We start from the raw sequence: 22,096 nt of genomic DNA, 5'->3' as shown, positions 1-22,096 counted from the left end.
GGCAGGGATTGCCTGCAGCTTCCCGGCTGCGGGCAGCAAACCTGGAGCTCCTGACCTGATACACAGACTCTGCCCACCCCGTCCGAGGAGCTGCGGCCTCAGGACCCCGCGAGCAGGCAGGCAGAGGCAGGCCTGGCCTCGGGGAGCGTGTGCCGCGCTGTGGGTCTGACCTCCTGCGCGGGGCAGCGGGAGCTGGATGCTGAAATGGAGGGATCCTTGAAGGAAGGGTGAAAGAAAGTGTTGGGCTGGTGTGAGCCTGCCTTGGGCTTGGTTGATGTGGTCCCTTGCTGGGACAGACTTGTGGAAACTGCTTCCCCTGGTAAAGCCAAGAGCCCTGGGGATCTGCGAGAGCTTTCGGAGGGGCCTCGTTATGCCAGGCTGCCAATCAGCCAGTGTCCCCGCCCCACATGCGCAGGAGCTGCGTGCTGGGCTGTGGGTCCCGGTGCCTGCAGATGGCACGTGAACACCCTCAGGGCCGCAGGGAGTCACGGCGTGACCCTGTGGCTGCTCTCCGTGCCCCAGCTGCAGGAGCCGTGGGGACCCTGTGCAGGCTGGGAGCTGCGCAGCAGGTCCAGCTCTGCGAGGAGGAGGTGGGCCCTGGCTGGGAGCTGCGAGGCTCTGGGTCAGCGTGCCCGCTGTCACGGAGAGGTGCGAAGCGGAGGTCTGTGCTGAGGCTGGGGAGGAAAGGCGAGAAGGTCAGGTGCAGTTCGGTCTGGCAGCGACCTGTGCCACCCCGGAGAGACAGCCAGCCAGCACAGCTCCCGGGGTCACCCCTGCCCCTCAGCCACCGGCGCTGGTAGCTCTGTGACAGCTCTGGCATCCTCCAGCAGCTCCTTCGGGCAGCCAGAACTGGGTGGCTCGGCACCAGAGCAGGCACTGCCTGTCAGGGTATTTACCTTAAAACCCAGATAACGGATTTTTTCGGGTCTGCAGGGCCGAGCAGTGTGAGCCTGACATGTTCCCGCTGGTGTCGGGCCGTGCTGCCGCAGGGGTCCGCGCAAGGCGTGCGGGACCGGCGGGTGTGTGGCTGTGCCGAGCGAGGGTTGCAGCTTTGCCCTGCGACTGCAGCGCGAGGCAGTCCCGGAGGGCAGGAGGAGCCCGTTTGCTGCGAGAGCGCAGAGCCGCTGCTGCTGCCGAGGAGGATTCGTTGGTGCTACCAGCGGGCTGGACAATCTGCTTCGGGTCTTGCGGCCAGACCGCGTGTAAAGGTTTTCCTCGTGGCTGTGGGCTGAGAAAAGGAGCTTCTGGAGCGGGAGCTGCAGCTGTGGTGCATGGTTTGCAGCGAACAGCTCTGCGGCAGAAGCTGCGCTGTGAACATCCGCCTCGATGGCCCACGGTGGGGGCGAGGTTGGGGCTGCGCTGGTTGTCCCCCCACCTTGCTTTGGATGCGCCCATTTCCAATCTTTTGTTTTCCTCAGACGCCCTGGAACCCAGCCATGGACATGTGGTGGCACGAGCTGATGAGCAGTGCCAGCACGGAGTGCGAGCCCGAGTGGTGCGACTCGGAGGACGAACTCTTCATCCTCTACACAAGCGGCTCAACCGGGAAACCCAAGGTTCGCTTCCCAGCTGACAGCCCGCGGGGCTGGGCTGCCCCGCGGTGACACCGCAGCTGTGGGACCGGGGAGGCTCACACTGGGAGGCCCCAGGAGGAAGAGGAGCCGCAGAGGTCCTGGGAAAGGGGCTGTGCTGGCTGCTGCTGCTCGGGCTCAGTGGGCTGGTGATGCTCAGCTTGGCCTGGGAGGGCGAGGGCCCTGGTGGGAGCTTGCCCTGACGGCTGCGTGCCTTCTCCTCGTAGGGCGTGCTGCATACGGTGGGTGGATACATGCTTTTTGCTGCCACCTCGTTTAAATACGTGTTTGATTACCAACCTGAGGATGTCTACTGGTGCACGGCCGACATTGGATGGATAACGGGCCATTCCTACCTCACCTACGGACCCTTGGCAAATGGGGCAACTAGTGTGTTAGTAAGTGCTGGGGGGCAGCTGGGTGCTTCCAGTCCAAGAAGGTAGAGATGCCGAGCTGCATCCCTGCATCGCTCTGTGACGAGCGTGCTTCTCCCTGGCATGCAGTGCCCTGGGCTCTGTGAGGAGCGATGGCGATCCCCGAGGAGGGCGTGGGTGACTGCTCGGTGGCAGATGGGGGGGAGAGTTTGTGTGTGGCTTGTGGGTGGTTGATTTTTCAAATGCTCCCCTGTTTCTTTCCCTTAGAAGTACGAGCCTTGTGTACCAGGGGAGCCAGGGCTGCTGCGGGGTAACGCGAAAGCTGGATCAGGAGCAGGGAGTGGTGTTTTCACTGCTGATGCTGATTTGACAACCTGCGTTTAACTCCCCTGCCTGTATCTCCCTTGGTGGTGTACAGCTGTGACTTGTGTACACATCAGGGAGCCAGAGGCCTGTGCCCAAGACTCCCTGGGGAAACGCAAGCAGAAAAACCCCTGTCGCGTTGGGGGAGTCCTTTTGGGATTCTTGGTACTGCTGATTGTGGTTCTGTCACTGTGTTTCGACCTCTCACCCGGTACCATTTGGGCTGGTGGGACTGTGTCACTGGTAGCCACCCAAGTGCTCGTGCTGCTAGGGTGTTTGGGGGGCGTTTGCTAGGACACCTGGGGTGGGGTGATGCCAAATCCATCCTAAGGAAGCATTAAGAGGGGTGGCTGGGCTGGGCTGGTTTCACTGTGTGGTGCCCCTGGCATTCCTGTGAGGACATGCTAGGGTCCAACTGCTGTTCCCTGTTGCTCTTGGCTCCTCCTGCTTGGGAAGGTGCTGCAGGTCGGGAGCAGCAGGGAACAGCTGTGTCACTGCCCTGTCTCCTGGTCAGTTTGAAGGTGTCCCCACCTACCCGGACGTCGGGCGAATGTGGAGCATTGTTGACAAGTACAAGGTGACCAAGCTCTACACAGCACCCACAGCCATCCGGCTGCTGATGAAGCACGGGGAGGAGCCTGTCAAAAAGTGAGCGTGGTGGTGGTGAAAAACATGTCAGAAAGTGACAAAAGTGGCCTCCAGTGGTGTGGGGGGGGCCCCTGGCCCTGGCACAGCCAGAGGCTTCCGATGAGGGACCAGGGGCCCCAGCTTCCTCTCTGAGCAGCAGCTTCCTCAGCAGATTTTCTGAACAAACCAGAATCTTCTGCCTTCTACACAGCAGCGTGCAGGCCATGTTTCTGCACTCTCAGCACGAACTTCCTTATGGTGCTTCTGAGCAGCTCCTCCTCTTTCACCGTAAGCTGCAGCTAAGCTCAGAGATTGCAGGTTCTCCCTGCTCCTGAGTGCTGGGCAGAGAGCCCCTCCGTGTGCTGCTCCTTGGCCCGAGGAAGGGAAGGAGCGGAGCCCAGTGGGAGGCACCAAAACCAGAGATCTCCTCTCTTCCCCCGTGGAGGAGGGCTGAGAACCATGCCTGGAAGCCCCACGTACACTCTGGGTAGCCCAGGGGTTCCTGCAGGCTCTGCTGTGCAGCAGGCTCAGAGCTGCTGAGGTCCGTGGCCTGCTGAGCCCCTGCCAGCCCCCTCCTCTCTGCAGGCACAGCAGGAGGTCTCTGAAGGTGCTGGGGACCGTCGGTGAGCCCATCAACCCTGAAGCCTGGCTGTGGTACTACCGTGTGGTTGGAGAAGAGAGGTGTCCTATTGTGGACACGTTCTGGCAGACAGAGACAGTGAGTCCTCGCCTGGGTGTCCCTGGGACCTCTCTCCCTTGCGCTCCCCGCAGGGTCTCGGCAGGTTTGCCGTAGTGTTTCTCTGGTTTTATGTGGACTTGTTGCTTTGCTTGCCCAGGAGACTCCCATGTGACCTGCCAGTTCACTCCCCTTCTCTTTCTTTCCTGGACCTCAAACAGGCTCCGAGGGGAGGCCTTCCTCCCCCCAGGGTCCCTGCCAAGGTCTGCTCTGGACCCTGCTCTCCTTCCCCTCTTTTTCCCCCAGCAGCTCCAAAGCTTTGTGCCCAAACACGGGCTCCCTGTCCCCTGCTGTATTCTTCCCAAGGTCCTGTCTCTGCAGCTGCGCTGAGCAGCCTGGGTCTGACTGGGATGTGGTGGGACCAGAGCCCGTGCAAACAGCTGTCGGATGGGCTGGCACGGCCCAAACTCACTCGTTTTTGCCTCTCTTTGCAGGGTGGCCACATGCTGACACCCCTCCCTGCTGCCACCCCCATGAAGCCAGGCTCTGCCGTGAGTAGTTCTGCTCCCCTCCCCAGGGGCAGGGAGGGCTCCCCGGGGCTGCAGCAGCAGCTGGCACGGTCGCTGCCGTGGCCTGGTGGTGACCAGCCTGCCAGCGTGGCCTGGGACGGTGTGGGGAGGTGGCCACCACCCAAAGTCCCAGGCCTGGCCCTGTCTGCCACAGCCTCTCCAAAGCTGCCCCTGCTCTGCTGCCCGCTCCCTCTGGTTCACGGGGTTTTAATGCGTGGGCTCACCTCCGTGTCTCCTTGCTCTCTGGTCCCCATGGCAGACGTTCCCCTTCTTCGGTGTGGTCCCTGCCATCTTGAACGAGTCGGGGGAAGAGCTGGAAGGAGAAGCAGAAGGCTACCTGGTAAGGAAGGGCTGATCTTCCCCACCTTCTGCTTGTCTGTTCACCGTGAGCTCCGGGACCTTCCTGGTAGCAAACACACATCTCCACCTGTTCTAGGTCCACACAGGGGACCCCCTTGGGTGGTAGGAACTCCTGTCACTGCCATAACTCACAGGGAGCTTTATGCTGTAAACGAACTCTTCAGCTGATGGGCGAATGCGCTTGCACATGTGGGCAAGGCAGGAGGACGAGAACAGCTTTTCAACCAGGCCCCTTCTCCCATGCCAAGCCTGGCGAGACTTTCTCAGTCGATCAGCACTGGGCAGCAAGTGTCCGAGTGTCATCACTTGTGGCTGTCTCGCCGACGTCTCTGTCACCGCATGCAAAGACTGCGCGCGTCTGTCGCCGTGGGGCAGAGCCCGGGCTGCTGGTTTTGCCCTCACTTACTCAAGTCTGCGTTTTTCACCATCAGGTATTTAAGCAGCCCTGGCCAGGAATAATGCGCACGCTGTATGGAAACCACCAGCAATTTGAAACCACATACTTCAAGAAGTTCCCTGGGTACTACGTGACAGGCGACGGTAAGGTTGTCCAGGCAGTGTGTGGCTGCAGAGGCCTTGGGGACAGCAATGTAAATCTGGCCGTATCCTGGCCTCAGAATCCTTTATCAGTTGCCCCGAGGGCTGGCGCTGCTTCCTCACGCTGTCATTTCTGGCTATTTTTAGGTTGCCGGAGAGATAAAGATGGTTATTACTGGATCACAGGGCGCATTGATGACATGTTGAATGTTTCTGGTAAGAAGGAGTTTTGCCTTCGGTGGGGAGGGGTGTGCTTTCGGGCACTGGCTGAGAGAGGCACCTTGCTTTATGGGGGATGGTTCTGCACCCGTGACTCTGCCCAGCAGCCTCTGCTCAGAGTGGATCTAATTGCTGGGTCAGGATTATTTCCAAGACAGACCAGTCTGTCACTTGGTGACTTCCTGCGTCGATTCCTCTGGAGATGAGGTACTGGAGGGAAGGAGGCTTCTGCAACCTCTTGGAGGAGGTCCTTAACCAGCCAAGGTGCCTCTGTGCTGAGGGGTTTAGGGCCACAGGGAATCGCAGCAGTTGGGTGGGACCATGTGGTCCCTAATCCAAGCTGCTGTTCCATGTGGGGCTGCCCTCGAAGCTGGATGGGGCTGTTCAGAGCGGTGTCTACAGAGGTGAAGATTCTCCCACCTTGCTCTACTGAGTCTTTGAGACTCGGCTCCTTCTCGGCTTCTTTCTTACTACATTGAATAGCTCCCTGCCTCCTTTCCTGGAGGCTGTAGCCTACAGGTACCTAGTGCTGGCTGTGAGATGCTGCTCTGCTTGCCTCTGGGTCAGACTAGATCCTTTCGTTGCCCAGCAGTGCTTGATCCTCCACCAGCTGACCGTTCTGGGAGCTGACCACCTTCCCGTGGTTATCTGTGACAGCAGTCCCGAGGTGGCGTGTCAGAGCGCGGGTACAGGAGCGTGGTGTGCGCCTGCCCCGAGACGTGGAGCATCGTTTCATCTCCCCACGGCCATGAGCTGGAGCAGTGCATGGCCGGGCCAGCTCCTGGGCTCTGCGGGTCCAGCCTCTTCCTCCTCTGCCCCTTCCAGCTGACCCTGTGGGCAGGTCTCCTCTTGCCAAGTCCAGCTCCTGCTCAGCCTGTGCTTCATTAAATCCCATGGCTGTGAACAGTTCATGCTCTGTTAAAGAAAGAAGCCTAAAGGTGGGAGGGAGAGCAGCCAGGGGAGGTGGCCTCACTCTGCAGGTGAGCGATGCTGGGCCCAGCCCCCGCGCTGCTGAAACGGGCTTCTCTCTCCAGCTGCTGTCTGTTCTCAAGCAAATGAAATCGATGCTCTCAAACCTGTGGTTTAGGGCCTTTCACGCCTGCAGACCTCTTCCTCCCAACTGCTGGGAGGCTGCGGGCGCCCAGCCCCGGGCTGGTCTGTAAAGCACGGCTTCTCCTTGCTTCCAGGCCACCTGCTGAGCACCGCAGAGGTGGAGTCAGCCTTGCTTGAGCACGCTGCCATCTCGGAGGCCGCGGTGGTCAGCCACCCGCACCCTGTGAAAGGCGAGTGCCTCTACTGCTTTGTGACCGTGAAAGATGGCCACGAGTGCACCAAGAACCTGACGGATGAGCTGAAAAAACAAGGTAGCAACAGCCAAATATTTGGGAGGTTACGTGGCAGAGAGGGAGGACAGTGCTGGGCAGGTGACGGAGGGGTTAAGGGCCTGGGTGCTTGAACGAGGGTGGAGTTTGGGGAATGCAGCGTGGACAACTGGGACAAGGTGCCCCCTCTGATCAGAAGGCGTGGCTGGCGAAGACTAAAATTAGTTCTCTTGGCCTTTGGCTGCTCATGTGATGCCACCTCTACCTCTGGGAGTTGGCAGCTGCGAGAAGGACTGGAGAACCCAGCAAGCTTTGGTTTGTGGCAGTGCCCTCCTGTGTGGGCATGGCTCTCCCTGCCAGATTTTGACCTGCTGCAAGGAGCCTTCGGTTGCTCTGGGCGTTTGTGCTCGGTCTCAAGGGAGCTGTTTCATTGCTGTGACAGACTGCAGCATTTAATACATGATACAGACCCATGGCAGTTTCTTCTCTGTAGGAACCCAACAGTGAACCAGTCCTTGCTCTACCAAAACAGGAATAGTGGTTGGTGTAGCTGTTAGAGGTCTCTTGAAGGTTGAGAGAATGAGACGATGAGCGCTCTTGCCGTTGGGAAGACGTGCTCCCAGCCCCCTTGGCATGGCAGGCCTCGCTGCCCCCTCCCACAGCCCCGAGGCTCGGGTGGGTGCAGCAGCAGAGCACTGCCCTGCCAGGTTCCCCAGGAGCTGGGCTCCGCCTGTCTAAACTTGGTCCTCCTGCCTGAAGAGGATGTGTGGGGTATCTCCTAGTACCTACAGTGAAAATCTTTTCTTTTTTTTACAGTCAGAGAAAAAATTGGACCGATAGCGACACCTGATTACATCCAGTATGCCCCAAGCCTGCCCAAAACCCGCTCAGGTAAGGGGGGGCCCAGTGACAGTGCTGGGGAGGACGGGGTAGTTGCTGCCAGTGGAAAGAAATGGGCCCTAAATTGCTTGTCCAGGGTCACTCAAATTCAGGGGGGAGCAGCATCAGGGCAAGCAGGGTGCCACAGGTCTGGGCACTCCCCAGTCCTGCTGAGGACGCTGAAGAGATCCTGACTCCTGCTTTCCTTTCATGGCTGTCGTTACAGGAAAGATTACCAGACGGATATTAAGGAAGATTGCCAAAAATGACCAAGATCTGGGGGACATCTCCACCTTGGCAAACCCGGGCGTCATAAAACATCTTTTCAACAGCAGATGTGACACTAGACAGTAGCAGCAGGAGCTGTCCCTGCCGAGCAGAACTGTAGCAGCAGCAGTTACCTGATGAGCAGGTCCCTTGACTGACGGCTGTCTGCCCCGGGAAGGAAACCTTCCCCCGTTGAATTGAATGTTGGAGCGAGGGCAAGGCTGGCTCTGGAAGGGCTGTGTCTCGCTAGCGTGCCGTGCCTCGGGGGAGCACGTGCCTCGTGTTCCAGATGGGTATCGTGCAGCTGAGGTTCAGCCTTGTGCACAGAGGGGCTCGTCCTCCCTTTTCAGCACCTCGTTCTTGATTTTTAATTTTATTTTGGGGATGGGGGGTGTTAATTAACTTCTGTGTAATTTATGTGGCACCTTGTGCACAGTGGGAAGGAACTTTGGGGGGCTGGAGGGGGAAGTGGTGCTGGAGTTACTCAACGCAGGCAGGCAAGGGAGGTTCATGTGCCACTGCCCAGGCGCCAGCTGCGCTTCCTTTTCCACTTGGAGTGTCGCAGGCTGCGGGCGAAGGGAAAACACTCTCGCATCAGAACTGCGCAGCTGCGCTGTCGTCTTGCATCCACTGTCTGAGCCTGTTGCTAGCAGAGGTCCCCTGGCCTGAAAGGGAGCGGGGCAGGGCTCACGGGAGCGCTGTGCTTCGGACAGATTTTTTTAGAGCAATTTGGTACCACAGCGTGCTGCGTCCGGACTGCTTGGTGCCACTCGCTGCGTTTCTCCCAGTCCAGGGTCCTTTGCTGGCCATGGGCAAGACAGAGCCACGCGTGATCTAGGAGGAAAGGTCTTGTTCTGCTGTGCTGCCACCTGTGCTGGTTAATGCTGGCCGAGGCTGTGCCGCTGGAGAGGTCCCTCCTGCGCCCTGGGGTAGCCGTGGGTGCTGCAGGGAAACAAAGCCAGGCAGAGGCCCCAGCAGCAACCCAGGCGCTGGGTTCCAGCACACCACCACTGCTGCAGCAGAGAAGCCGAGGCAGGCAGGGCTGCATTAGTCCTAGATGATGTTTTCTCATCAGGAAAAAAACACAGTGGAAGATGTTAGGGTTTTTTTTCCTTAAGCCTGACATTGCTTTATGATGGTGAGAGGAAAAAACAAACCCCAAACCTCTAGCCCCAGAGCCTGAACCTCACAAGGGTACTGCCAAAGCCATTCTTTATCGAATGAATGACACTGAACTCCAGCCCTGGGCTGAGCTGGGCCAGATACCTCCTTCATAGTGTCTGGCTGAACACTGCCTGTGAGCCCTTTGGTTCTGCACTTAAACCAAAGGAGAAAGGGGCGTAAAACTTGGTGCAACAGCTGCTTTGGTGAGCACCGGGGTCCGGGCTTTACCTACAAATCGGGCCAACTTGTGGATGAGGCAGTGGTCTTTGAGGCTGGTGGCTGCTCAGGGCAAGTGCTGTGGGGGCTCGGGTGGGCTGTTGGCCAAGTCCAAGTCTCACTTCTCAGCTGCTGCTTGCGCTGCCATGGCACTCATCTGCGATCTGTAACCTCGCTGCATGCCAGTGTCCATGTGCCTCCCAGCTCTGTACCACTGGATCGTGCCACCTCTGTGATGAGTTCCAATGTCACCTCTCCTCCTCTGTTACTCTTCATCAGCTATGTAATTTTGGCTGGAAACAGCTAGAATTTTATGCAAAATGGAATAAAATTTAAGGAAACAAAATGGAAGCAGGCTTCAAGTGCGTGCATGGGTTGTAGGTACTTGTCTGCTGGGCGCTGATTGAGGGGCTTGGATGGGAGGAGGTCATCACCCCCCCTGTGGTGCTTTTTCATGGACAGGGAGTTCCAGGCTCTGCCTCAGTCTGTGCTGGTGCCCTGCACTGGGGCAAGGGCAGAAGTCCCCATTCCATGTCCACAGCCTCTGCCTCAGTTTCAGCCGGGTCTCCAGCTGCCATTGGTCTACTCGGGCTCATGGAAAGAGTCCTCAAACCCCCACCCACAGGACCAACTCCAGGGAGAGTCAAGCACCCGCTGCCAGGAGCCAAGAGTGCTGTGGCTGTTGGTGGCTGCCTCACTGCCAGGCCTGGTCCTTGCCCAGGGACAGGGATGGATGCCACCAGCCTCCGCCTCCAGCCTGCATCCCCAGTGTCACCCTGTCACCCTTGGCTCAGGCCTCGCCAGCAGCTGCCACCAGCGCAGCCCAGCAAAGCGCAGCCGCAGCTCTGTGCTGAGGGTGCTTCCTCCCCGAGGCCGTCTGACCTGGCACCCTCACACCAGCAGCTCTCCAGCCCCTGCTGGGCCAGCGCCGTGGAGCCGAGGGCAGGGACAGCTTTCCCAACACGGTAACAGCAACCAGAGCGGAAACCGCTGGGCTGGCTTCAGCCGTCCCCGCTGTGCAGGTGCACGGAAGGGCCAGAAGCCGGGCCTGGGCAGGGAGCAGGCAAACGCCGCCCCTTCGCATCCCGTCTCAGACAAAACCGGCACCAGAACAGCGTTCGGACTGAGCACACACTTTAATCTCTGGCTGGGGGTAATCACCCCCCCAACACAGCCACCACCCCGCAAGCGCAGTCAGTCACACGACTGAACCATTTCTGAGGTGAAAGACTGAGGACTGAAGCACCCAGCGCCGCCGCCCAGCCACAGCAGCGACGCGCCCGGCCGCGTGCAGGCACCGCCAGTCGCCACGGTCGCTCTTCAGAACGATGGGTTTTCACGCTGCCGCTCTCTGGTGTCACTAAAAGAAAAACCAGTGGAGCTGAGGCTGCCGGGGTGCTTTCCCAGGGCCCTGCCACAAAGGTGCACCTTCGGCCTTTTGCCTTGAACTGCTCAGCTGAGGAGGAAGAGGGACTGGAGGAAGGCACAAAAGCCCATCACGGGGGTGGAGAGGCTGCACTCCTCTCTGTCCCTCCACCACTGCGCTGTCCCCAGCGACTCGAAAAACCTCACAGGAGACCCATCTCGTCATCGGCCCGTGCTGGGCCCACAGGGAAGCCCCTGGCAGCTGGGGCTGCACCTGCTCAGCCTCCCCTGCCATTTCTTTGCTTCCTTGCCCCACAGCTCCCAGTCTCAGCCCACCCCGCATCCCAGCAGGACCAGTACCGAGGCTGGGGCTCCCCGACACTGCTCTGGGGCTGTACGAGCAGCAGGAGATGGTCAGTGCACAACTTGCGGCCAGATGCACCAACAGAAGCGCTTGGGATCTGGGTTTGTCAGCACACCGGCTGTGACACCAGGCTCCAGCACCACGCGGGGAGCTGCCACCATCGGCAAGGGATTCTTGTGCCAACCCGCGGGACGCGCTGGGCACAGCTGCAGGAGGCGGTGGGAGCGGATGCAGCCTTTCCTGGGGGAGGGCAGGCCCTGCCTTGTGCAGCGCAGTCCCCCGAGACAGGAGCTGGGCCAAGCAAAAGGGTGAATTACCCCAGGGCACAGGGAAAGTAGAAACCAGGGCAGCAGCAGCACCGAGGCAAGGGCTGGAGGGGCCATGGGGAGCCATTTAAGCAGGAAAGCACCAGCACTGGGTCCCAAACACCGCAGCTGAAGGCTGGTACTTGTACATCCCCCTTTCTCCTCCCCTTGCCCAGGCTTTGGGTTTGTGTGTGTCTCCAGAAACAATGCGGCATCAAGATGCACGGAACTGGGAACAGCTCATTCCCCCTTCAGCTTTGCCATGCATACCCCTGCCCCCAGGCTAGACCCCAAGGGAACACCCCGACCCACGCAGTCCCGGGAGGTCACAGCTGGGACGTGCAGGGGGATCCCTTCTTCTCACAGGAGGAACTGCAGAGAAGCTGGGGCCGGCACGCAGGACCTTTGAGCAGTTGTGTCCACGCCGTCCCTCCTCACAGTCCCCAAGGAGAACACCCCCCCGGCAGACGAGCTCTCCGGCAGCAGAGGGAGGCGGGCGGGATGGGGCGTCGCCGCTCACACCAGGTAAGGGGTGTCGAGCACGGCCACGCCAGCCGCGACCCCGCCGTCCGCGTGCTCGATGGCCTTCGTCCGCAGGAGGTGGCCGGCAGCCGTGTTCATCACCATCTCCTGGCCCTGCCTGCGAAGAAAAGGGCACCTGAGCGCTTGCCAAGCAGAAAGCTCACGGCACATCCACCAGCTGGGACGCTCTGCTCCACCTTCCCGGCCCCAGCGCAGGGCAGGCAGCTGGCGCGTAGCAGCCCCAGGGTGACCGTGGAGGTGGCTGCAGACAGCAGAGCTGCGCCCGTTCTGTGCCCGCCAGCGCCCTTGCTCAGCTGGGCCGTTTCAGTTTGACTGCTCTGCACACAGGCAGCGTCAGGTTTGAACGCTGCCAGCATACTTTTGTTTCTAAAACTGTGCAAGAAGGGCTCTAATTTCTAAGCTAGGGAAACATTTCTATGGGCCTATAAGGGTTTTACACAAAATCAGCAGCTGTTTAGGATTGAACATGACCACATTAAGCCTTCAGGTATTTCTGAGATCGCCAGGGCTTCAGAAAAGCACGTGGCTGCATGCAGATGCTGAGAAGAGCTCCCAGAAGTCAGGGATGAGACACGCCGGTTCCACGTGGCCGTTGGCTCCAGGAACCGCCAGCAGCAGCTCTGTGGTTTTTCGACATCTCGTTTGGCAGCAGGTACACAGCAGCAGTTCAGTGTCTGAGCAGAGCGCTGAGAGAGCTGCTGGCAGGGGCAGAGACCGAACGGTCACGTTGTCCCTGTACCTCCCCCTCCCCAGAGACGTCTGCCCTGCTGCCGTCTCAGAAGCGCAGAGGGGGAAACGCTCCCACCCCGTGTGCCGGTAACCACCCAGTAACGCAGACACGTTTCTCACCTGACGTAGACACCAAAAATACCGAGCTCTGAGATGCACTCAGACACTTGTAGGGGACTGTGAGCCCTCAGCAAGTAATTAATTGCTGGCTGTGGTTTGATCTTATCCATCAAGATGTAGGAGGTTCTCTCAGGGCTGTCTCTGATCTTCTCCAGAACCTGTCTGAGCTCTTCACCGTAGAGGTTGTTCCCTGACAACAAATCCAGCAAGTCAAACACTTCACAGCACAGCAGTAGCCGTTGGCCCCAGCTGTGCAGCCCCGGCAGCCCGCACAGACCCAGCCTTTGCCTCCTCACACGCTGCCTGGGCTCCCCACGCCCCAGCTCTGGGGCCTAGGGAACTCCTCCAGGAGCAGCTCTACCCTATGGCTGTGACTAGTCCCATGGCTGCAAGGAGCTACAAGCCACCCCACTCCACCTTCTATCCCTCAGCATAGGACCAGGAGCCATCACAGAGCTGCTCCCTCTCCCAGATACAGCACGAACCACAACAGAAACCCGCATGGACCTGCTCCAGCTCATACCTCCACCTTCTCGCTGCGGCTTCAGCACAAACCGGTCGGGGTCAGCGATGGCCGTAGCCGCTATCTTGTCGCCCTCTTCGCCCTGGCAGGAAAGGATGGCAGCAGCAAAGCATCAGGGAGGAGCAGGATCAACCGGCTCCCCCAGGGACCACAACAAAGCTCTCTCATCTTGTTAACCAAAGCGAAACATCACGCAGGCCAAGCACACATCTGCACGCTCACTCCTGCTCCAGCCCCGCTCACGCTCACCATGTCCAGGGAATAGAGTCCGGCAAACGTTGCTCTTATTCGAGCGACAGCCTCGGCGCGGCCGGGCAGCAATCTCTCCAGCATCCCGGGCCGGCTCAGCTCCTGCTGGACCTTCTTGGTGCCTGCCAGTTGGGTGGCGATGTCAGGGCACTTCACTGCCCTTGATCTCTCCAGCAACAACCGCGCCTCCCAGTTCTGAGACAGAAAGAGAGCAACCATCCCGTCAGCAGGGAAACGACACACACACATTCTGTTCAGTTACTGACACATGATTTGCCTCCTCCCTCCCTCCCTCCCTCCCCAGCAGGGATGGGGTGGGAACAGCACTCCGGAGACAAGCAGACATGCACACACGGATTTCCCACCACCTCTGCAAACAGCACAGCCGGCTCAGTGCGCAGCCTTTGCCTGCGCCTCCTCCCCAGCTTGCCCAGTGCTGCCACCTCCAGACAACAGCAAGATCCGATCGTGCTATTACCACCTGCAGCCTAACAGTCCTAGTAGAGGACAGAAAGCGATCTGTAGAACAAGCCTGAACCCTTTCAGCAGGTGCTCATTCCTGTGTTAACCCCCACTTGCAGAAGCAATTCAGTGCTGCAGTAAGAGGTCACCACGTGAGCGGTTGCTGGAGAAGCGAGCCGCTCATCTTCTTACTGTGTGAGCCCACGGACACCCGCACGCGCTGCGGTGTCACAGCTTCCCAAGGCCATCAGCCACGCTGGACAGGACTAACCCCACCCAGGGCAGGACAGATGCCCCTGGGATCACAGGGCGTTTCAAACCCGCTGGGCAAGGCCACAGGGTGGGTGGCTTCCCGAAGCAAAGCACTCGGCACTGACCTGCTGGTCGTAGTTCTTTGGCACGTAGCCCTCTCTGTAGTACACCACTGCTACCTCCTGCCCGTCCCTGGAAAAGACACCAGAAGCGTTCACAGCCCCAGGCCAGCCCCTGCCCGACCCCCCCAGCACCAAGGGGGCTGCAATGGAGTCAGGCAGGCAATGCTTCACAGCAACTGCCCCTTCTCCTTGGCCTCCTGGGCTGTTCTGCTCCTGGCTGGCCCTGCCAGAGAAAGCTGAAAGCCCTGGCTTTCAGCTCCGCCGAGCCCCAGCTGGCTTGCCCTGTCCCGAGACACAGGCAGCCAACACCTGGCCTCAGCCCTGACTAACCAAAGTCTCAATACTTCAGGCACCCAGCCCAGCAGGGAGGTAAGAATCCATTTTTTTAATAGTTTTTGCCACCGGGAGCCAGGCCTGGGAGACTCCTGAAGCCGGGAGGGAACAGGGTCCTTCTCTGGTGGCAACTCAAGGCAGGACATCAACTCAGCAACCTGCCCAGGCACCAAAACATCCTGCCAGGGCAGGGCCGTCAGCGTACCCATAGCACCACACACCCGAGCTTTGGGCACACAAATTGTGCCGTGGTCGGGGAGAGCAGCACAGAAACTGCTGGCAGTGTAATCGTAAAGGCATTCACCAGTACAAGGAGGGGATGCTCCAGAGGAAGTACAGAGGATACACTTTCCCCTTTACTGTCTGGCGATGACAAATGTATTCGTTAATTAAGCACAGCAGAGGCACCAAAGGTCAAACCATGGAAAAAAAATTAAAAATCAGCCTAACTATAGAGAAAACATTGGCATGGAACCGTATCTTCCTTTAGGCTTGTACAGCTCCATGCACATTACCCTGGAAATAGGACAAATGTCACACTTGGGACCAGCTGCCAGCACCAGGAGTCTGCGACCCCTACAGGGAGCGGGCGAGATGCTGAGTGCATCCGGAACCAACAGACAGCACGAGGACATGGACTGCTTCCCCCTCTAGCACTACCAGCCCGGCCCAGCCCCGCTGGCAGAGCACCACGTGAACAGTCAACAGGGAATGTCTTTGTGGAAGCCTCTGAAGTCGCCAGGACTTCTCGTAGCAGATGTACGTGGAGGAAGTAACAATCCCGCAGAGCTCTGAAGGCTGCGGCCTGAAGGAGGGAAATTATGTTTCCAGCTGCAAGGGACTGATGCACATATGCAAAATCTCACCACTGTGAAAATAAAATCATTTCAGCTCTAAGGGGAAGCAGCAGCCTGGAGCACAGAAGAGAACTGCTTTCTCAGAAAGTCACTATTTACACTCAAAACATACCACCAGCTTTGGTTGAAAATTCCCGTTTACAGCGCTGTGCACCCAACACACAGCCAGGAACGCGCACCTTGGCTCATACTCACATATACAGCCTCTTGGCATCGTCCAGAGACCCCTTTTCAAACACATCTCTGAATCGCTTCCTGATGACCCGAATGTTCCTGGTAAGAGAGGAGTGGGAGAGTCACCAGGCTGGGCACAGTTGCTCGAGTTAGGAATCACACAGGTGGAACCGGTAGCTCCAGCACGGAGGAGCTGTAGGCTCCTTCACAAATAACCTCGGGTTTTGTACTCTGCAGCCAGAGGAATCCTACAGGCCAAAACAGCCCCCGTTTTTAGCACCCATTCTACGTTTCCAGCCCAAATACTGTAGGAAGCAGAACACGTGCCCAAACACCCTGGATTTCTCCACACCCACCTTTCGCCTCCTAACGTGCTTCTAAGAGAAGTCAGTATTTTGCTTTTTTATCCCTACATGACGGATTCACTCACTGCTGGCTTCAAAGCCAAGAGTTGCAGACTGATGAGTGGCTTCCTGCACGTCTTACCTCCTCCACGCTTTGCAGCCTGTCCTCCACACCGCGGCAGTGCGGACGCGCTGATCCCGACACAGCGCGACAAACCTCCCGCTGTGCCAGCACAGGCTCAGGGCTAGACCTTACCAAAACACCTCCTTCTCCACTGCCACGTCGCTTACTTTGCCCAGATCTTTCACAATGGGTTTGAAGCTTCGTTAATTAAGCTTTTATGAAATACCCCATGCCCAATCCCAAGTCAGAAAGCAAGCAGGACCCATATTAACCCCGCTCTGCTCCTTATAGTCTCATCTAAGCGGCTCGGACCACAGCAAAGTCACCACTGGTGCAGCTCTGAGGACTACACAGGTACAAAATCAGCAAGGAATCTGCCCTGGAGACCAGAGGCTCTGACGGCTGCTGGTATTTCCAGCAAAGAGCAGGTGAGAGGCTTTGGGAGGCTGGTGAGAAGACGAAGGTGGGTGCTGACAGCAGGCCACCGAAGGAACGCGGAAGAGCTGCGTAACAGACCACAGAGGTAAGCCCAGGATAAAGGCTGCCCTGTTACATACCTAGACATGCCCTCTCACAGTTCCAGAAGCCATAAACTGTTTTGAATTTACCCTCAAGTAGGTGACAAAGTAAAAAGCAAACAGATTCTGCAACCTCCATCTCCCCCTGGCCCGCTCCTACGCTCCTGCTGCCACGCCGTGCCTGCTGCAGGGCCTGGAGACGTGCCACTGGCTGCCTCGAGCGAAACACCATGACCTGGCAGCAGATCGCTCCGCTTCCCTTCCCCAAAACTGTACCATCGCCTTCCTTTCTCGTCCCACGAAAATTCAACCTTTACCTGTTCCACAGCTCGTTCTCTACACATCGCTGATCAAAAATGTTCCTCTGGACTTCCTCCACCAGGAACATCACCACAGCACTGGAAGAGAAACCGAGGACATCATTAAACCCAGAGACAGGCCCCGTGCACCCAGGATCACCAACTTTTGATCCCTGTGACTCAGGCTCCCTGCACTGCTCCTGCTCATTTTCTCCAGTGCTTCCAGGAGCCAGCATGCAGACGGAGAGCAGTACTGATCCTGCACAATTACGAAACCAGTGCGGGGCACAAGCCCAAGGGCAGGAGGAAAAGCGAGCTCTGTGCAGGGTTACTGAACCACACAACTCCTCCAGGGTCCCTCTCTGCCTTCGCGACACAGCAGCCCGGTGTGTGAAGACAACGGCGTTGCTCTTCCCGGGGTGCCACAGGCTTTTCGAGAACAGCTTGTCCAGCACACACGCATCTCAGAAAGCACAGTTTCAAAACCAGACACGTGCAGCCCCAGGGGAGACAAGATAACCCAGCCTCCAGCATCTCCTCTCTCCTCACCTTTGTGAACCGTAGAGCTCCCAGGCTTTCGCGATCCCCAAGGCAAGCCCCTTTGATGGGTTGTTGGGCAGCAGGCGCGAAGCCTCCTCAGACTTCCCCAGCACTTTCAACACCCGCCTGGGAAACACAAAACAAAGCAGTCAGTGCCCTGACAGCCCCCGACCAGGCCTAGCGAGCAGGAGTCTGGAGAGCAGGCAAAGACACGGAGCGCAGCAGGGCACGCGGCGCAGCTGCTGCAGCGCCTGGCAGCACAGGCCAGAGACGCTCCCTTACCCGTGGACAGCCGCAGTGCGCGAGGTGAGGCCTCCAAAGCTGGCAGCAATGGTGTTTATTTCTATCTGCTTCAGAGCCGGTGTCCCGTCCACCCCACAGTCAAACATGTAATCAGAGCGGTTTATGCCTAAAAACACAGACTGAAACAGAGGGGAGGTGAAGTGGGTTCTCCTGTTGCCTTTACTGCAAATCCCTCCGATGACCTCGCTTCAGTATCCTCCTGGGGCAGATCCAGTCACCTTCATTTTGACTGCAAGACGTGCCCGAGGGTGCTCTGGCCCTCGCGCAGAGCTCACAGCCACTCTCAGTACTCCAGAGCAGTTAACAACGCTCGTGAGAGTAAAGGAGCTGCTGCAGTGACAGCCTGTCCGGCGCAGGTCCCGACACAGCACACGTCCTTGCACTCTCCCGAGGCTCCCAGAGGACAAAGATAAGCAATATTAAATCCTCCAGTCAAGGCCTGACTGCTTCCAGCAGTGCTGACCAAAGGGCACGACTGTCTATCAGGGCAAGGTCCTGAGCTCACAGGCTGCAACCACGACACCGTAGCGCAGGCAGCGACCAGCCTGACGACGGGGCAGTCCAAAGCGCACAGCAGCAAGCTCGCAGACAGAGACCAGGCAATCCCACCGCAACGCAAAGGCGGGTCTCCTGCCAAGGTACCTGAGCCAAGCCTTCCTCCAGAACTTGCATGTGGATTCTGAAGAGTTGAGCTGTGAAGTCATCTACCTTGATGGTGCTAGAGAGAAAGAAAGACGAGATCAGCCCCCCTACACGGTCACAGAGGAACAAGAAAACTGACTCTTCTCCAGAAAAAAAACCTTACCAGCACAAAAGGCGGGGCTGTGGCTAGATCAAGTCCTACAGCACTGTTAAACACCTCACCCTGAACGCACTCTTCATCCAGGGCCACAGTGCATAACGCAAATCCAGTTTGCCCAGCACAGCCACTCTGCGAAAAGCATCGCTGTGCAGAGGTGACTTTCATTTGCAGGGCAGAGAGATGGGACAAGAAAACGCAAAGAAACGCAGCAGGATTCTGCAGACACAGGAAAGAAATCAGCAGTCTCTCTGCCTGCACACGTTCACAGAAGAAGCTCCACGAGCTTGATCAAATCCCTGTCCCACTGGGCTCCAGACCCCAGGCACTGTGCTGCCAAGCGCTTCAGTGGCCCTGATAGAGAACGTCTGGCGTTTCTTCAGGGTCCCAAATCCCCGAGCCAGTTGTGCACAGCACCTCCAAGGAGCTGCCCCGAGACACTGCGCAGGAGTCGGCACCTGAGTGCACGCAAGCCCCAGGCGCTGCGTTCCCTAACCACAGGTACAAACATGCCCCTACAAGCTCTGGTTGCAGCCAGCTCTGGAACAGGCACAAGCACTGCAACAGCTCTGCAGGGTCAGGCTTTAGCAAAACAAGCACAATGCTGGAAACCAGTGTCCTTTGCTCTGTCCCGCTGCTGGAGAGCCATCCGTACCGGTGCAGACAGGCAGCACAGAACAGCAGGAAGGGAAATGGGTTTTGTGGAAGCATCAGCCTGACCAGTCTGGGCTGGTCGCTCCAGCGCAGGGAAACAGCCACAGACAAATCCAGCAGAGCTCGTGAGCCAGAACTGACCTCCAGCACCCACAGCTTGCGGGTCACCTCCCCGGCAGGGAACTGATAACTGCGGGCAGAGCTGGTGGTTACTGGATAACCACAGGCAGATGCAAAACGAGACCAAAACAAGACTGCAAAATACAGGACTCAAAGAAGTCTCCAGCAATTTGAATTTAAGACACAGGGGCCAACAAGCTCACAAGTTAAGAATTCACAAGCTCGAAACACTGGGAAAATTGAAGATCATTGTAGGGTGTCAGCTCTTGGCTGTATGTCCCATCCTCGGAGGCCCAAGGAGACCCAAAAACACAGAGATGTGATGGAAATTAATCTTAGAGCAAATAATGCAGCAAAGGAGACAATTTCTGCAGAGGATAGGAGTGCCCGCCTCAGCTTGCAGGACATGAGTGGATGGAAGGTAGGAATGCCCTGAAGGGTGCTAAATGTCTCATATTTAAAATATTTCATTAAAACGCAACATGCAAGAAAGTCACCTGGCCAGAGAATGCTCCAGGAATTCTTCGTTTTGGCTGATAGCATCCACCAGCAGATTGAAATCTTGCTGAACAGCGTACGCTTGTTCAAACAGGGCACTTGGCACTGCAGACGGGAGCAGCGTGAAAGGAGCATAATTCACCACCTGCAAACCAGAAAGCAGCAGCAGAGCAGTCAGGTCTCAACACAAGGGTCTACAGGGCTGGAAACCCACCCTGGACTACGCAGTTTAAGTGGGGCTAAAGAGGTGCTCCCTCTGCTTGGCTGAAGGCTGAAGCCACCCCCAGCCCTCCCCAGTGCACCCTGGACAGACACACGGCCTCGTCCCTGCTGACCCCTGACTTCTGGGGGCTTTGCTTTGCGAGCTGTCCGTGGGGTGCTGCAGAGGCAGGAGCCGCTGCTCCACAGCTCCATCCGGGCTGAGTGCTTCCCTCAGAAGGACGCTCTGTTTCCACCTTAACTGGAGAGTGCTGTCCTCAAAACTTCCCAGTTTCAGAGAAAAGGTGAATTTGGCAGTCCTGGGTTTGGCCATCAGAGTCACTTCCTTTGATCCCAGCAATGACTCTGGACTGCCGGCTCACCCCACAGGCATGGGGCCACCCTCAAAGCCAAAAAATTATACCAGAGAGAAGTTCTCGCTCCACCTCATTTCTCACATGAGCCAAGGGCCACTGACAATGTGTTTGGCCTCTCCTCCCGGGCAGCCTCTGCCTCTCACCCCTCAAGTTTCCCTCAGAGCCCTGACCTGACCATGGGGTTGACATCACGGAGCAGCCCCCGTGGTGGAGACCTCTGCCAGCTCCCAGTGCAGCTACCTGCGTGGTCCCAAGCTCCTCAGGGACCTGTCCCCGATGGTGTCCCAGCCCTCTTGTAAGAAGTGTCTTCCTCCAAGACCCCCCACGGCATCCCCCTCCCACAGGCCAAGTCCCCTGTCAGCTACCGAGAAGCTCCAGAAGCAACCCCACGTGTTGGCCAGCCCCGTCCCCATCGCCCTGTCCCAGGTACGGAGCAAAGGCTGACGTGTAGCTGGGAGCACCCGAAAAGAGGCCCCTCCGAGAGCTCAAAGCATCATGCGGCTGCCGAGAGGCTGGGAGGGGGGTGAGCTCCCACCACCACCCAGACGCCGGGCTCCCGGCCATTTCCCGAACCTCTCCAGATCCATCCCTCCCCTTGGAAAGGGGGAACCGCGTCCCGGGGCTGTCCCTGGGGGAGACGCGCTCACCAGCGGGACGGGGTGCGACCTGCAGCCCCCCCAGCTCAGCCCCGCCGCTCGCCGACCAGGCCTGAGCAGAGCCCGGGATGGCAGCCGGCTCCTCCGGCCCCGCTCGCTCCCCGCGGTACTCACATCCGAGGCGTTGGGCTCGCCCTCGGTCCGCAGCAGCACGCCCGCCAGCAGCGCCGCGTCCACGGCCACCGAGGCCGCCTCCTCGATGGCCGCCTCGTCGCGCAGGACGTCCTCCCACGGCGCGGCCATGGCCGGGCTGCGGGGACGGGCCGCCAGTCACCCACACGGCCCCCCCAGCCCGTCCCCCTGCAGCTCGGGGCCCCGCGGGAGGCGCCTCCGCCACCCCAGCCCCGCCCGCGGCCCGGTCCCCGCGTCGAGCCCTGCCTCAGGAGCCGGCACCGCGGGCCGCGGCTCCCCTCAGGAAGGGCCCGTGCGGGACCCCCGCGGCTCTGCGGGGCGCCGACCCCTGCCCCCCCGCCCGGCCCGCCCTGGGGCAGCCGGGGCCCGGCCCAGCAGCGGGCCCGCCCGGCGGGGAGCTGCCCCGGCCCCTGGCCCGGCCCGCCCCCACCCCGAGCCGCAGCCCGCAGGCCCGGAGCAGCCCCCGCCGCCCATACCTGCTCCCCGCCGCTCCCGCACGGCACGGCCCGCCCGCCGCCAGGCGATTGGGCAGACCTCCCACTCCTGCACGGATTGGCAGCACGGCCGACCTATCAGCGCGGGCGGGCAGTGGCACCGCGTGCCAGTACAGCTGACCGGGGGGAGGAGCTGCGGGAGGGGTTGGGAGTGCGCATGCGTGCCTGGAGCAAGGGGGCGTGGCACGCCGGCGCGGGGGACAGCGTCACGAGGAGGTGTGACGCCACGCTGTGACGTCAGGCGGGCGGCAGCAGCGCGGGCCGGGGCGGCGGGCGCTGGGGCACCGGCCCGCAGCGGGGTCTGCGGCGGGTGAGAACCGCGCTCTGCTCCCAGGGGCGCCGCCGCTGACCCGCAGAGGGGGAGGCCGGGGCCCTTCAGGGCACGAGCAGCAGTAGTGACGTCATCCCCCGCAGCCGGGATGCCCACAGCTCCGGGGGAGCCCGGTCGCGGTGTGGGAGCCGGGGGGAAGGGCCGTGTCCGCCGAGCGGAGCGGGGCT

At 59.3% G+C, this 22,096-nt stretch overlaps 2 protein-coding genes across 4 annotated transcripts in view; one reads left to right on the top strand and one right to left on the bottom strand.

Annotated features, from left to right (window-relative positions):
* The window catches only part of ACSS2 (acyl-CoA synthetase short chain family member 2), a 33,404-nt gene extending 23,909 nt beyond the window's left edge, over positions 1 to 9,495 (top strand). For both annotated transcript variants that reach the window (XM_075438561.1, XM_075438562.1), the window contains 11 exons: positions 1,419 to 1,556; positions 1,799 to 1,969; positions 2,823 to 2,956; positions 3,521 to 3,653; positions 4,106 to 4,162; positions 4,440 to 4,520; positions 4,972 to 5,080; positions 5,225 to 5,293; positions 6,484 to 6,660; positions 7,435 to 7,509; positions 7,724 to 9,495. In XM_075438561.1, the coding sequence (XP_075294676.1) occupies positions 1,419 to 1,556; positions 1,799 to 1,969; positions 2,823 to 2,956; positions 3,521 to 3,653; positions 4,106 to 4,162; positions 4,440 to 4,520; positions 4,972 to 5,080; positions 5,225 to 5,293; positions 6,484 to 6,660; positions 7,435 to 7,509; positions 7,724 to 7,851 (1,272 nt within the window). In that variant the 3' untranslated portion in view covers positions 7,852 to 9,495. The remainder of the gene's footprint in view (positions 1 to 1,418; positions 1,557 to 1,798; positions 1,970 to 2,822; positions 2,957 to 3,520; positions 3,654 to 4,105; positions 4,163 to 4,439; positions 4,521 to 4,971; positions 5,081 to 5,224; positions 5,294 to 6,483; positions 6,661 to 7,434; positions 7,510 to 7,723) is intronic.
* Positions 9,496 to 10,267: 772 nt separating this feature from the next.
* GSS (glutathione synthetase) lies at positions 10,268 to 21,633 on the bottom strand. 2 transcript variants are annotated; one of them, XR_012765787.1, is made up of 13 exons: positions 21,087 to 21,284; positions 19,741 to 19,886; positions 18,313 to 18,388; positions 17,650 to 17,789; positions 17,377 to 17,493; positions 16,846 to 16,926; positions 15,564 to 15,641; positions 14,182 to 14,248; positions 13,343 to 13,537; positions 13,094 to 13,175; positions 12,571 to 12,760; positions 11,543 to 11,818; positions 10,268 to 10,504 (listed from the first exon to the last, which is right to left on the bottom strand). XR_012765787.1 is itself a non-coding variant. In XM_075438563.1 (13 exons), exons 2-13 carry the CDS (start codon positions 21,213 to 21,215, stop codon positions 11,695 to 11,697), a joined length of 1,425 nt encoding a protein of 474 aa, XP_075294678.1. In that variant the 5' UTR covers positions 21,216 to 21,222; positions 21,581 to 21,633; the 3' UTR covers positions 10,268 to 11,694. The 2 variants fall into 2 exon arrangements, 1 of the variants encoding a protein (XP_075294678.1); XM_075438563.1 differs by adding an exon at positions 21,581 to 21,633 and having other exon boundaries at positions 10,268 to 11,818; positions 21,087 to 21,222.
* Between the last annotated feature and the right edge of the window lie 463 nt (positions 21,634 to 22,096).

The sequence above is a fragment of the Opisthocomus hoazin genome, chromosome 18, assembly GCF_030867145.1.
Source record: "Opisthocomus hoazin isolate bOpiHoa1 chromosome 18, bOpiHoa1.hap1, whole genome shotgun sequence".
Taxonomy (NCBI): Eukaryota; Metazoa; Chordata; class Aves; order Opisthocomiformes; family Opisthocomidae; genus Opisthocomus; species Opisthocomus hoazin.
Note: the sequence above shows the minus strand (reverse complement) of the source record. Positions and strands in the feature narration are given on the sequence as shown.